This window comes from Notolepis coatsorum (genome assembly GCF_963971535.1).
Source record: "Notolepis coatsorum genome assembly, chromosome: 12".
Lineage (NCBI taxonomy): Eukaryota > Metazoa > Chordata > Actinopteri > Aulopiformes > Paralepididae > Notolepis > Notolepis coatsorum.
This window is the reverse complement of record NC_140176.1, coordinates 37089565-37104287: the sequence shown is the minus strand read 5'-3', so window position 1 is coordinate 37104287 and position 14723 is coordinate 37089565. Positions and strand designations below refer to the sequence as shown.

Below are 14723 nucleotides of genomic sequence, written 5' to 3'. Positions count from 1 at the left end.
TGTGTGTCTGTGTGTATGTGTGTCTGTGTGTATGTGTGTGTGTGTGTGTGTGTGTGTGTGTGTGAGTATGCGTGTGTGTGTGTGTGTGTCTCTGGGTGTGTGTCTGTGTGTATGTGTGTGTGTGTGTGTGTGTGTGTGTGTGTGTGTGTGTGTGTCTACATGCTGACCTGCTGAAGCCTCTGGTGTCCAGGGTGTCCTGGCAGCGCTCAGACAGCTCCTCCACCCTGCGGTCGAGCTCCAGGTAGGAACGCGGGTCGTACTGCAGGGAACACGGCTCCTGCACCTCCTCCACCACGTCAGCCAGAGCCAGACCGTACGCAGACAGCACCCCGCTGTACCTGCACACACACACATTTGAAATGTTTATTTATGTCCACATGAACAGAAGTACAAGGAGGCCTCATACAAAGGACATAAACACTGCACAGACACACACCCACAGACAGACAGACACAGACACACACACATGGAATTACATAGAGGGAAACACATTAAAGAGATGCAAACACAGTTGTGGATAGGTGTGCATGCAGGTGCACACACAAAAACATGCACACACACACACACACACACACACACACACACACACACACACACACACACACACGTGAGCGGAAACACAGGAATAAAGACACTAGTGTTTCGACCCAGTGAGGTAATTATCACCATAGATAATGAATGGCAGCAACGGACCATCCAGCCACCTGTTTCCTTCTGTCTCCCCCTGGTAGCGACATAATAAGCCTTCCTAGAACAAGAGGCTTCATACAAACGGCAATAACGGAGCCTCACATGTCACCTCCACTCAGATCGTGACAGTCACATATGTCCCTGGCAATGACCTGCATCTTTCTTCCACCTGTCTTACTCGGTACAACTCCCACCACACTCATTAGCGAACACCATGCAGTGTGTTCTCTAAGCCTTACTTGTGAATGAAGACCGTCTTCATGCCCAGGGCTCTGGCTATGGCACAGGCATGCTGCCCACCAGCACCACCAAAACACGCCAACACATGCTTAGAGGTGTCATGGCCCTTAGCCTGCAGGGAGAGAGAGAGGGAGAGAGAGAGAGAGAGAGAGAGAGAGAGAGAGAGAGAGAGAGAGAGAGAGAGAGAGAGAGAGAGAGAGAGAGAGAGAGAGAGAGAGAGAGGGAGGGAGAGAGAGAGGGGGGGGTGAAGAGAGAGAGAGAGAGAGAGAGAGAGAGAGAGGGGGGTGAAGAAAGAAACAGAGATGGAGAGAGAGAAAGGGAGAGAGGAGATAGAGAGAGAGATAGAGAGAGAGAGGGGGGGGTGAAGAAAGAAACGGAGAGATGGAGAGAGAGAAAGGGAGAAAGAGAGAGAGGAGAGAGAGAAAGTGAGATAAAGAAAGAGAAACAGAGAGAGAGGGAGAGGGAAACAGATATAGAGAAAGAGACGAAGAGAGAGAGGGAGGGAGAGAAAGAAACAGATAGAGAAACAGGGAGATAGAAAGAGAGAGAGAGAGAAACAAAGAGAGAAAGAGAGAGATGGAGAGATGGACATACCATTGGGAGAGAGGAAGTCGGGAAATCAAAAACAGGTTTGATATTTGTATCACGATCCAGAGTTGATTTAGTATGTTGAATACTAACCTCAACAATGTAACAAAACCCAGATGATATTGTTACTATGTCAGCAAAACGATATGGCAAAACTATAAGACCCAACCTACCTGTGTCAGAGCTCTGATTGGTCTACACATGGCCTCGTTGGCAACACGGATGAATCCCATGGCAACCTCCTCCACACCCATCTCTGATTTGCTGCCTAGAGCCCCACCATTGTATGAACGGTCAGCCCCATTGGCGCTAGCCTGTGGATGAATGATTAGATTAGATTAAAATGTATTGTCATCATACAGCACAAGTACAGTACAACGAAAAGAAGTTTGTTATCCAACCAGAGTGAAAATGTAACAGTAAAGAAAACTAGTAATATACAATGTACCATGTACAAAATATACAAATGAGTACTACTGAGTATCTAATCAGATGTTTGTACAGAATTGTAGTATAATATGTACAGTGATACAGGTATAATGACACTGGTAGTAAGCAACAAGTCACAAGCAACCAATTAGCTTTAATTAATCAATTAGCTGTCCTATTTGGAGCCTTTCTGTAAAGGTTTTAGTTATTTGGGTGTGGGGCAGCCAGGGGGGTTAGGAAATAATGTTCCACAGATTCAAGAAAGAAAAAAGTTTTGGAAAAGATTCAAAAGAAATATCGAACCTTCAAATAATAAATTTTATCTCGACACTTATGAAAATTATAAAAAACACAGCATCTTTATTTCTATTTTTTCTATTGTAAAAAAACTAAAAAGCACAATAACAAAACCAAAGCAACAAAGATCACCTGTGATTGGTTAGAGGACAGGAAGTGATTGATCTCTCGGGTCAGGCGGCGGAAGTGCTTCATGGTCTCCTCCGCGGAGAGCGGCTCGTTCTCCCCGGGTCCAAAGATACGAGGGAAGAAGGAGGGCAGGAGGCGACCCAGAGCCAAGTTAGCGTCCGTCACCGTCAGAGGTCCCCCTGGGAACAATGAACCATAACACAATTGGACCGGACTGTTTTCATTATTTTATTATCTTGAAGATGGTTAGTTGGAGTGTTGTGTTCGTTCATAGTTAACCGATAGAGGTTGAGTACCTTCTTGTGCTCAATCACATTCACACTCCAAGTGATATGGATTGACTTCACAAATGTGAATACCTGGGCTGTCAAAAATGATCTAAAAACAGTTATATGGTTCTTCAGTGCAACGGTTACATTTCTGCCTCACATTCACACTCTCACACACACACACACACACACACACCCACACACACACACACACACACACACACACACACACACTGGAGGTGGCTATGCAAGGCGCCAACCTGCCTGCGAGAAGCAGTTAGTGATTCAGTGTCTTGCTCAGGCACACTTTTGACACGCTGCTCTTTGCACTGTCAGGCAAGCGCTACCGGAGTCTCATGGCCGTTACAGAGAGACTCAGAAGGAGCTTCTATCCCCAGGCCATCAGGATGCTCAATGACTCTATGCAACACACCATCAACCTACATTCATTCACACACACTCACTTTAAATACTCACCTTTAAAGGGGAACTATCTTATAAATGGCCTTTTTGAGTGTTTAGCATTGTTTCCTAGCTATGTGAACTTATATTAATATGATCTATGTCTCAAAATTCTCATATTGGCGCATTCTTCCAATTCTCCTCTCACAATATTCACCCTCACTGAACTGAGTCGTTTGAAAATGTGCCTATATGTGATGTCAGAAAGACACCGCTGCATGATAATGTTCAGGCGGCGCCGGCACGGTGCCGTGGTTTAGGAGCCCAGGCTCAAAACAGCTCGAGATCTTGAGGTAGAAAAATGCTGTTTTTGAGGACTTGATTAGAAATACAAAACAATGAATAAAAAAAATATATATATTACAGAGGTGTTCCATAGACTCACAGGAATTGTGTAAAAGTGCCCAAATAGTGAAAGAAATAGTAAAATAGTTCCCCTTTAACATTCACTTTAGACACTTTCAACACTACACCATATCTTTTTGTACTTTATTGTTTGCATTTTGTACTTTTGTACTTTGCAGGTTGTACTTTAGTTTGTATATTGTATATTTTGTATAGTGCTCAGACTTTATTCTTTTGATTGTATGAAGCACAATCTCAGGGGGCTCATACAGAACCAAGAATTTTACTGTAATGTGACAAATAAAACAAAACTTGAAGCATGTTAAGTCTCTTCCTGAACTGAAATAGGAACTAGTCCATAATGGCAGCAAATCAGTTTGTTTATTACGGTCTCATAAAGAATAGTTACAGTGCAGAGACTTGTGTGAAGTATAATTTAAACAAAAGACAAAGATCCCTATGTGCACAGATTCGGTCAGTAACATTACCACTGGACCTAGAGACCGGCATATTTAATGCCACCCCAGAGGAGGACAGAGAACTTTTGTTTGGTGTGTGAGCTACATTTTGAACAAGGTAAATCTTTTGGTCTACGAGGACGTAAGGGGAAGTACTTTTTAGTACAATGTCCTCCATTTATGTTGATTTTCTTGAGCAGGATGAATATGAATAACTTGAGTTGTAGTTCAGAAAAAAAAAGAAAAAAAAATAATATATATATATATATATATATTCTTTTTTTTTATGTTTAATTTCTTTTACTTTTATTTGTTACTTCTATTCATTTTATTATTATTTAATTGAATTTAACTTTTATGTTCTTCCATTTCATTGGTTGTTTTATTCATTTTAATTGTTTTTATTCATTTTAATTGTTTTATTCATTTTACTTTTTGTCTATATCTCCTGTAGCACTCTGAGATTCTCGCGAATATAAAGTGCGGTACAAATTGAATATATTATTATTATTATTATTATTATTATATTATTATTATTATTATTATTATTATTATTATTATTATTATTATTATTATTATTATTATTATTATTATTATTATTATTTTCTAAGAAATATGCATGATCAAGTTCAACAATGTGTGCTTTTATTTTGATATTCCTTAATTCCACGTTGAAATTACGCAATACATTAAGTGTGGGGTCGCCAAAAAAAGTCCTGAATAAAATGGTGTTTGAGAACCCCTGCTCTAGAGCCAAGTGCTTTGTGGAAGCGACCACAGTGCTGTCCAATCACACGTGATGGAATGACAACACAAGGGAAACCGCTGGAGGGAATACCGCTTTGTCCTGCAGAGGAGGCTCCTGTGTGTACTGACCAGAGAGGCTCCTGAGTGGACTGACCAGAGAGGAGAGGCCCCTGTGTGGACTGACCAGAGAGGCTCCTGTGTGGACTGACCAGAGAGGCTCCTGAGTGGACTGACCAGAGAGGAGAGGCCCCTGTGTGGACTGACCAGAGAGGCTCCTGTGTGGACTGACCAGAGAGGCTCCTGTACTGACCAGAGAGGCTCCTGTGTGGACTGACCAGAGAGGCTCCTGTACTGACCAGAGAGGCTCCTGTGTGGACTGACCAGAGAGGCTCCTGTACTGACCAGAGAGGCTCCTGTGTGGACTGACTGACCAGAGAGGCTCCTGTGTGGACTGACTGACCAGAGAGGCTCCTGTACTGACCAGAGAGGCTCCTGAGTGGACTGACCAGAGAGGAGAGGCCCCTGTGTGGACTGACCAGAGAGGCTCCTGTGTGGACTGACCAGAGAGGCTCCTGTGCTGACCAGAGAGGAGAGGCCCCTGTGTGGACTGACCAGAGAGGCTCCTGAGTGGACTGACCAGAGAGGAGAGGCCCCTGTGTGGACTGACCAGAGAGGCTCCTGTGTGGACTGACCAGAGAGGAGAGGCCCCTGTGTGGACTGACCAGAGAGGCTCCTGAGTGGACTGACCAGAGAGGAGAGGCCCCTGTGTGGACTGACCAGAGAGGCTCCTGTGTGGACTGACCAGAGAGGCTCCTGTACTGACCAGAGAGGCTCCTGTGTGGACTGACCAGAGAGGCTCCTGTACTGACCAGAGAGGCTCCTGTGTGGACTGACTGACCAGAGAGGCTCCTGTGTGGACTGACCAGAGAGGCTCCTGTACTGACCAGAGAGGCTCCTGTGTGGACTGACCAGAGAGGCTCCTGTACTGACCAGAGAGGCTCCTGTGTGGACTGACTGACCAGAGAGGCTCCTGTGTGGACTGACTGACCAGAGAGGCTCCTGTGTGGACTGACTGACCAGAGAGGCTCCTGTGTGGACTGACTGACCAGAGAGGCTCCTGCAGTTGTTCTAAGCACACAGCACAGCTGCCTCAGAGCACAGTATAGTGAAGCATCATATAAGATTCCAGCAAGAACTTGGTGTTCTGCCAACTTTACCCCCCCCCCCTCCCTCCCATCACCCCCCTCTCCCTCCCCTCACCCCCCCCTCATCCCCCTCACCCCCCCTCAACTCAAACAGACTGTAAATCCAAAGAGAGGGGGAGGAACGAGGCCGGAGAATGAGAAGAGAGAGAGGGGAAAAAAAGAAAAGTATTTGGCACTCCAGATGGTGAACGTCCATGACTGTGAGTCTGACAACATAGTTGACCGTATCCACACGGCGGCCATTTCGCTCTTATGGGACCAGGGTGGAAAGGAATCCCAACCTGAGCATGATATAAGAGCAAAATGGCCGCCGTGTGAATAGGCTGAATTAAAAAGGATGAAAGACAGGTTTGAACAAAGATAATAATAATAATAAATAAAATAAATGAATGAGATGCAAGATGCAAATGATGGGAGAGATGGTGGAATAAAGAAAGCTGGAAGGATTGAGAGACTGAGAGGGACAGAGAGAAATCTGGTGTAAGAAGGGTGGGCTTACTAGGATTTGTCATGTTTTAAATGGTTGAGATTTGCCCATGCAATTGCTCAGCAATTTCAGTAACAATATAACTTTAAAGTAATAATCTTGAATTTTCTATTTTGTCTATTTTGCCAATCTTAATAGTAAAAAAAAAGAAAATACAGATTTGGGTGCTCTAACTAGGTTGCTAGTTAGTGGATTAGTCAAGCTTTCTAACCAAGTAAAGTCCATAGATATTGTAGTTTATAGCAAAACGTTTTAGTGATTGAATGGAAAAATTAAAGGTAGATCCACAATCCTGATAAATGCTCTGAGCAGCCAGATGAACTGTTTTTGAGCTGGGTTTTATAATAGTTATTACAGGGACAATGGACATGAATCTATATTTCTGTAAATGTGACAGCATCAGAAAAAGCTATAGTCCCTGGGTGTGATTAATAGAACATTAACGGCCAAGGGAAATGTATTACAAGATCGCAGGGGAATGGCAGTGCCACCCATTTTAAGAATGTACACATGTTCTTCCTGTGCCCCAGGACAGTTCAGTCAGTATTTGTGAACACACACCACTCTCTCCTAAAGCTAGAAATCAGAGAGAGTTTAATCGGTGATGTCACTGAGATGTAAAATCTGGGGCTGCTCCATAGACAAGGAATGGGGCTCTGACTTTATAAGGACATAAAATGTTTGTGTGAGCTCTTACACCCAAACAGGTCTGGACCAGAATTAAAACCTCATTTGGGTGTAAGAGCTCACACAAACATGTTATGGCCTCACAAAGTAAGAGCCAAATTCATGATCTATGGAGCAGCCCCAGATTGTGCATCACCAATTGAAGGGTTGTCTCTCTCTCTCTCTGATTCCTAGCTTTCGGAGAGAGTGGTGCGTGTTCACATGACTCAACATCTTACAACTGGTCTGAGAAAGGCCAGGAATTTAATCGCAGGTGGATAGGACGAAGGAAGCGAGGGGCAAGGAAAGGATGAAGGGAGGTGAAAAGTCTGTCACCTTTTCTGTAGCAGGCTGGTCCTGGATGGGCACCAGCAGACTCGGGCCCGACCACAAACATCCCTGATCTGAGAGAGAGAGAGAGAGCGAGAGCAAGAGCGAGAGCGAGAGCGAGAGCGAGAGAGAGAGAGAGAGAGTAAGTAGGGGTGGGTGAAAAAACGTATACAGCATAGTATCGCAATATTTAGTGTGGTGATATTCGATATATCGATACACAGGCGCCAAATATCAATCATATCGTGACTTAAATATTGTGATAATATCAAATCATGGGGACGCTGGTGATTTCCACCCCTATGAGTGAGTGACATTTCGAGTTTAAATAATGAATGCTGTCACATGGGACTTGGAGTAATGTTAAAGGAACATGCCAACATTATGATAAATGTCTATATAAATAGCTAGCCTAGCTTAGCACAAATTAATGGAAAAGGATACAGACTAGCCTAGCTTAAAACTCCGGGAGAGGTGTCCACTTCCATTGATTTGTGTTACGCAAGGATAGCTTTCTACTGAATGCACAGAGAAGAAATTGGTATCTGGTAAGCGCGTATTCACCCATTTGTATTCATCAATAGGAAACATTTAATCTTCAAGCGTAGTTAACCTGTTGGGTTAATGGTTCACTTTAGGAACAGAACATTGGGATGCAGAATAAATTGGTGCTTTTCAAACAAGTAACAAACTCTGCTTAATTTGGATAGATGAGCTTTCTTGCTCTCACAATTAGTGCCAGTTCTAGTCTCTGTAGGCAGTCAGAAACTAAATATTATCATTGTCTCTTAATAAAAGGACTCAACAGAACTGTGTAATCACACAGAATTGAAGGGATAATGCATACAAATGCCACCTGTTGTATTGGGAAGTGAAGTACACTTTAATAAAATGACCTCTATTTATGTTGGTTTTTGGGATGAAGATGAGCAACTTGAGTTGTGCTTCAGGAAGGGAACTTTTTTGTAGCAGAATTTATTTATCAAGCTTTGGAGAGAAGGCAGAATACTTTGTTTAAGACCGAGCTGTAATCTGTATTCATGTCATCTGTATTTAGGTAATGAAATGTAATGTATAATGTAATAATGGAACACTGCAACAGTATCTTTGGTGTTTTATAAACCCATGAGGGTTGGGCACTTTGTGAAAATAAATCAATCAATCAATTAAAATGTATTATCTGAATGACATTAATAATAATAATAATACTTATTATAATAATACATGAATATGTGTTCTGATACACTGCCTAAACATATCTAGTACATTATCTATACCTGCATATACTCCTTTTTACAAATCTGTAGATACTATATATATATATATCTGTACATCCCTTACCTACTCTTACTAGTTACTGCTGGGCAATATGACTTACTACCATAGTGTCTGTATTAGGGGTGTAACGGTACACAAAAAACACGGTTCGGTACGTACCTCGGTTTTGAAGTCACGGTTCGGTATGGGTTTTCGGTACAGTGGGGGAAAGTTTGGCTTTCCATGTTCCACTCAGGGGTGATGTAGTGTGCAGTAACTAATTGTACTTGTAGGGCTGTCAAGGAATATTCTATATTGAAATTAATAATCTACTTGTATAAAATAATAATAATAATTATATTAGATTGTGAACAAAACAGCCCCCAGTGGGCGGTCGTTAGTGGTTAACATACCGTTGTATTCGTTCGGTACACTACACAGCCGTTCGGTACGGTACGGTACACACTGAAACGGTTCGGTTCGGTACGGATACGTGTACCTTTACACCCCTAGTCTGTATACGTGTATCACTGTACATATTAATACTACACCTCTGTACATACATCTGATTAGCACTATAATCAGCAGTAATAATTTTACCTGTACATTGTATATTACTATTGCACTTTACGTTGTACTGTACTTGTGATGTGTGATGACAATACATTTTATCTAATCTAATCTCCTCCAAGTGACTCACCTGAAGAAGAGGCGGGAGCCTCCGCCCGCAGCCACAGTGTTGATGTCCAGCTGAGGGGCCTGCAGGGTAACGCCGCCGGTCGTGGCCTCGAACACGTGTTCATACTGGCCCGCGTAGCGGCTCACATCGGTCGACGTGCCTGAGGGGGGAGGGAGAGGTCGTCAGGAAGACAACGGCAGAGGAAAAGACAACGGCAGAGGCTTAGGGAATGCGGTCGCTTTCACTGCTACTGACAATCAGGTGTAGGTGTTCTCCCTTCAGTTCAAGTCTGTAACAGAAAAACATTCTTTCACCTCAAGAACATCTCCAGACTCCAGGCCTCATTTATCAACAATGCGTAGAAAGTGTTCTATTTCCGTTCCTACGCAGGGAATTTAGAATGTGTGTACGCACAGAAAAATTGGGATTTATCAACCGTACGTACACGGGTCCTACGCTCCTCCGTGTTGATAAATACCATTTGTTCTTACCGTCAATGCTCGTGCATGATTATCCATATTTGGTAATGAAACACCCCCATGGGATGTGAAATAATGGTCTAACCCGAGCGAACTCTGAAAAACTTCACTGAGAGGGAGATTGTTCACGGAGGTCTAAGCAAATAATTTAACGTGCTGTCGAACCAAGAAGACACAACGCGTGTTATGGGAGAAATACGCGACAGGCTGTCGGACTTGTACACAGTGATGTCAGATATCAACGGCTCCCTAAGACCATTGCTGCAATTCTGCCTGGACAGCTCAAAATACTAATAAAGACCTTTAACCACTGTTTGGCGTTGGTGTCGGTCATTATAACCATGCTGGAATATGAATGCCTTTATTCGTTTCGTTCGATTGGCTACCGGTTATAATATGATTTGTAGAGGCATACAATCTATTTTGTTGTCGGTATTAGGTATAGCCTATATAAATTATATATGCATAGCCTACATTATGCAACAGTAATTTGCACATAACGCAGCATGGCACAGACATGTCACACGGAGCCCCGCGAAGCCTGCATACAGTAAACTAACTTGATCGTTAATATAACTGTTGTCCTTGTATCTTCACGCTTATGAAAACATTTAATAATATTTATAGGCTATAGGCCCTCGTTTGGCCATAATAGCCTATTCTCAAATGGCTAAATCTCCTCGCTGACGGACCCATGTATAGCCTATATATCATATCATATTCCTTTATGTCTCCAGGGAATCGTGGGACTCGGGGAAGAAAGGGAACCCCTGCTATAGCCTATCCTTTATAATGTTATGCTATTTTATTTACAGTAGGCTATTTATGATTTGTTTCCATAGCCGGTCTCAGTTATGCTGTGGTTGAGATGGGTCGGGATTAATGAAGCTGATAGGAGACTGCTTCTCGGCTATACGAATGAAAGGAAAGCCACGATTGAAAATAATGTACTTCCTTCTTGACAAAAGCATATACTATAACAATAATACAAGAGTACAGGAACAATGAATCTCACTGCCATGTAGCCTATATGTATAGCATGCCTATGTGATCAATAAAAACGCAAACTTGAATTCCATCATCATATTTATGTTGTGTCTGTCCACTATGTTTGTTTGTTATTTCCCCCCCCCTATCTATGTAAAGCGACCTTGGGTCTCTTGAAAGGCGCTATATAAAATTAAACTATTATTATTATTATTATTATTATTATTATTATTATTATTATTATTATTATTATTATTATTATTATTATTATTATTATTATTATTATTATTATTATTATTATTATTATTATCACGTCTGTGCGGGAGCTCACAAATAGACTGTCTTAGTCTCAGTGAAGTTTCAACGGAGGTCATCTATTCTAACCAACAAATTGAAGTAGAAAGCATTTCGTTGTGACCAATCTTATTTGGAAACATGACACACAAAATAATAGTATTTCGCTTTTATTTGAAACAATATTTAATCGCGTTTGGAGGTGGGTGTTCTGCGTCTGCCCCCCCGTGCCAAACAAGCAGGCCAACCTCTTGTACTGTCGCTATTTTACAATGAACTATAATGAATTACGGTTCATACAGAACACGCGCCAGTGTTGAAACTAATGCACGGAAGCTTATTTCCGCATTGAAACTAATGCATGAAACTGATGAAAGCATAATGCCGTCTGTCTGCAGTCTCCATATTCTACCGCCGGGCGCCAGGTACACATGGTCTGAGCTGAGCATAGATATACGCACAAAGTCAAGCACACGTTCAAATTGATAAGTCCCACACTTTGCTTAGAAATGATCGTACGCACGGGTTACGCACATATCTGTGCATACGCAACATTGATAAATGAGGGCCCTCTTCACTCACTGACTCCGTGGCAGAGACCCTCATATGTGCCTTCATCACCTCCGGTCTTGACTACAGTAATGGAGTCCTGTCTGACTTCCGGTTATGACGAGGTACTAGGAGATCTTACATTTACATTTAGTCATTTAGCTGACGCTTTTATCCAAAGCGACTTACAAGTTCTGTAGGACAAGTCATCAGGAAGGGCACAACTCTATCAGCTGAGTAACAATGTTCATCAAAGTGTTGCGTGCTACAGTGTAGGTTAGTATATTAGGACAAGTGCACAAGTGCAGATCTTGCACATTTTAAACTCCACTGCTAGCATGAGCACCACTCATGCCAGAGGGGTTATGATACTAATTCATAAATATGTCCCATTACAGGTACAGAATGTAGTTAAGGACACTGCAGGTAGATATATTATGGTCCAGGGTAGGTTATTGTCTGAAACCTTAACGCTGATAAATGTTTATGGTCCCAATGAAAAGGACCCTAAATTCTATGATTTATTTTTGACTGCCTCAAATCTTCCTGGACAAGACATAATAGCTGGTGACTTTAATTGTACGTTAGATCCTTCAAAGGACAGGTAAACTGGTCTAGAAGGTACTCACAATAAGTAGAGAAAGACAATACACCATTTTATGAAGGAATTCAACTTGTTAGATATTTGGAGACATGGTAAACCAAATAGTAAGAGTATTCTAGGGCTGACCTTCGAAGCTTTTTTTGGCAATCGAAGCTTCGGGGCTGAGCTTCGATTTTAATTCGAAGCTTCGAGAGATTTTTTTTCTTTTTTAATTAAACTTTTTTTTTTTTTTTGTATCTTATGTTGTGGGACTTGTACAGCACTTTGGTAAACGTTGTTGTTTTTAAATGTGCTCTATAAATAAAGTGGATTGGATTAATTAATTAAGTAGCCCCTTTCGTGACTGTGACGCAGCCAACAAGGTTTCACTCGGCTGCGCTGCCTGGGTGCAGTGGGGCTGCTCTCACAGCCAACGACATGACATTACATAATTATGTTGCAACCTTCGTCTATCAAGCAAACAATTATATAAATATTTATATGTAGTTGATAGAGACAAAGACAGAATTCGACTTAATTAAGCACGTTTTATTAAGACATATTTTTATATGGGTCGGGACACTTTAAAAAAGCAGAACAATGAACACAAATCTGTCCGACATAGTCTTAAATAACAAGCGGCATTGCTTCGCTTCTTCGTCAACATGTCTGCTGCACATGTGCCGCTTACTTTCGTTTCATTGGAATGGAGGCGCAAGATTTTGGAGGCAAAAATAATATTTATTTTTTTATTTTTTATTACTTTATTTCTTTTAGACTTTGATATTTTTTTTATGTTCGAAGCTTGTGCCATCGAACGAAGCTTCAAAGCTTCGAAGTATTTAAGACAGCCCTAGAGTATTCCTCAACCTATTAAGATACTAACCTACTGTAATCTTGTTCAGTTGCTATTGCATGCACTCATCTGTGTTTCACTACACACATGAGTGCATGCTTACCAACTACTATCACCGACATCTAAGAAGGGAGATCCCCCCTTGAATGGCCCTTCTAAGGTTTCTCTCCTCCACACTGCCTGTGGAGCATTTCTTCCCTATTGTTAGGTTTTAGTGAGTTTTTCCTTACCTTCGCGTGGGGTATGTCTGGGAGTGCTTGCATTCATTCATTTATTTGCATTTATTTTAAATTTGTTGGACCTTATGGTGTTCTTGACTTATTGTTATGTTTCTTCTTGACCTGTTTAAAGAAGACGTGTCCGGCCCATGGGGACATTAACGTGTGTTGTCGGGCCTTACAAATAAATTTGATTTGATTTGATTAGTAAATGATCCCCCAAGATGACGTTTTCAACCGGGATGGCTCACGGAATAGCACATGTATAGATTTCTAGAGAAACAGATTGACCTGTACTTTGAATGCAACAAGTCCCAGACGTCTGCTAGCATGAGATGGGAGGCTTTCAAGGCTTTTTATTAGGGGGCAATTCCTTTCTTTCACTAGCTCAAAGAAAAAGGCTACACGACTCGAAATGAAGAAATTAGATGAGGACATTAACACTATGGTCGCCGATGACGTGTTTAGACGTCATTCCTAGCCATGCTCATTCTGCCGAAGACGCCGTAACTCGTCTTTGATATCAATATTTCAAAAATCTGTGATCGAAATCATATTTCCCCTCCGGAGCCCTGAGATACACTACAAAGCTCCACTCAACTCTCTAGCGGTTCAAGAGCGCCATCTGGTGGCCGATCGGCAGATCGCCAACAGGAAATGACTTGTCGAACCGGAAGTGCTCATCCATATGTCGTTCGGGCACTCGCTATCGTTAGAGAGACTCCGTCTTGACACAGTGAACATCGATCGGTGCAAATAACTCGAAGAAACAACATGATTTGGACGTATATACTATTATACAACCTGGAAATGGATCAGGCATTTCTCCATCCCATAATAGAAAAAATTCTGTTCCACGCTCATCTGCCAGCGGCGCGAGGAAGCCACGGTGAGTTGCAGCGTTATATTCTAACGTGTTCCATATAAACTGCTATGATGACCATATGACCCACTGGATGAATCATCTAACGCTGCCCACGGAATTATAAACGCCCCCCCGCCCATCCGGTCATCATCAGATGATATCTCGCACAGATTCCTACCAAACTGTATTTGATCATCAATATAATGCATTTAGGGCTATAAATCACGTTCTGAAGAAAGCTGCAGAAAACGATAAAAACATACTTATACTTTAGACCATATTTTAGTATGAATATGTGAATGAAAAAGTATATCGTTGCTACACCCTGAACAATGGATATAGAACATTGAATGGGCCATAATAATTTAGCAATAGAATTTAAAAAGTTATAGCCCTGCAAAGAAGGGGAACTTCTCCATAGACAAATAGAGCTGGCTAGGGATGGTAAATTATGAATTTAACCCATGGCGATCAAAGTGTTAAAAAACTGGAAACGGAAATCTATCATAATAAACATACAACTACAGATGTTCATTCAAAACTACTACTGCTTACTGTAGATCACAGTACAATGAATTGGCAGCTAACAAAGCTGCTGCTGATCTAATGAGACT

The 14723-nt window shown here is 41.9% G+C and overlaps 1 protein-coding gene across 2 annotated transcripts in view; it reads right to left on the bottom strand.

Annotated features, from left to right (window-relative positions):
- Window positions 1-14723, bottom strand: part of oplah (5-oxoprolinase, ATP-hydrolysing) — a 95548-nt gene that overhangs the window by 53460 nt on the left and 27365 nt on the right. For both annotated transcript variants that reach the window (XM_084326499.1, XM_084326498.1), the window contains exons 8-13: window positions 9300-9438; window positions 7349-7416; window positions 2377-2552; window positions 1692-1832; window positions 930-1042; window positions 168-338 (exon numbers count right to left, since the gene is read on the bottom strand). In XM_084326499.1, the coding sequence (XP_084182625.1) occupies window positions 168-338; window positions 930-1042; window positions 1692-1832; window positions 2377-2552; window positions 7349-7416; window positions 9300-9438 (808 nt within the window). The remainder of the gene's footprint in view (window positions 1-167; window positions 339-929; window positions 1043-1691; window positions 1833-2376; window positions 2553-7348; window positions 7417-9299; window positions 9439-14723) is intronic.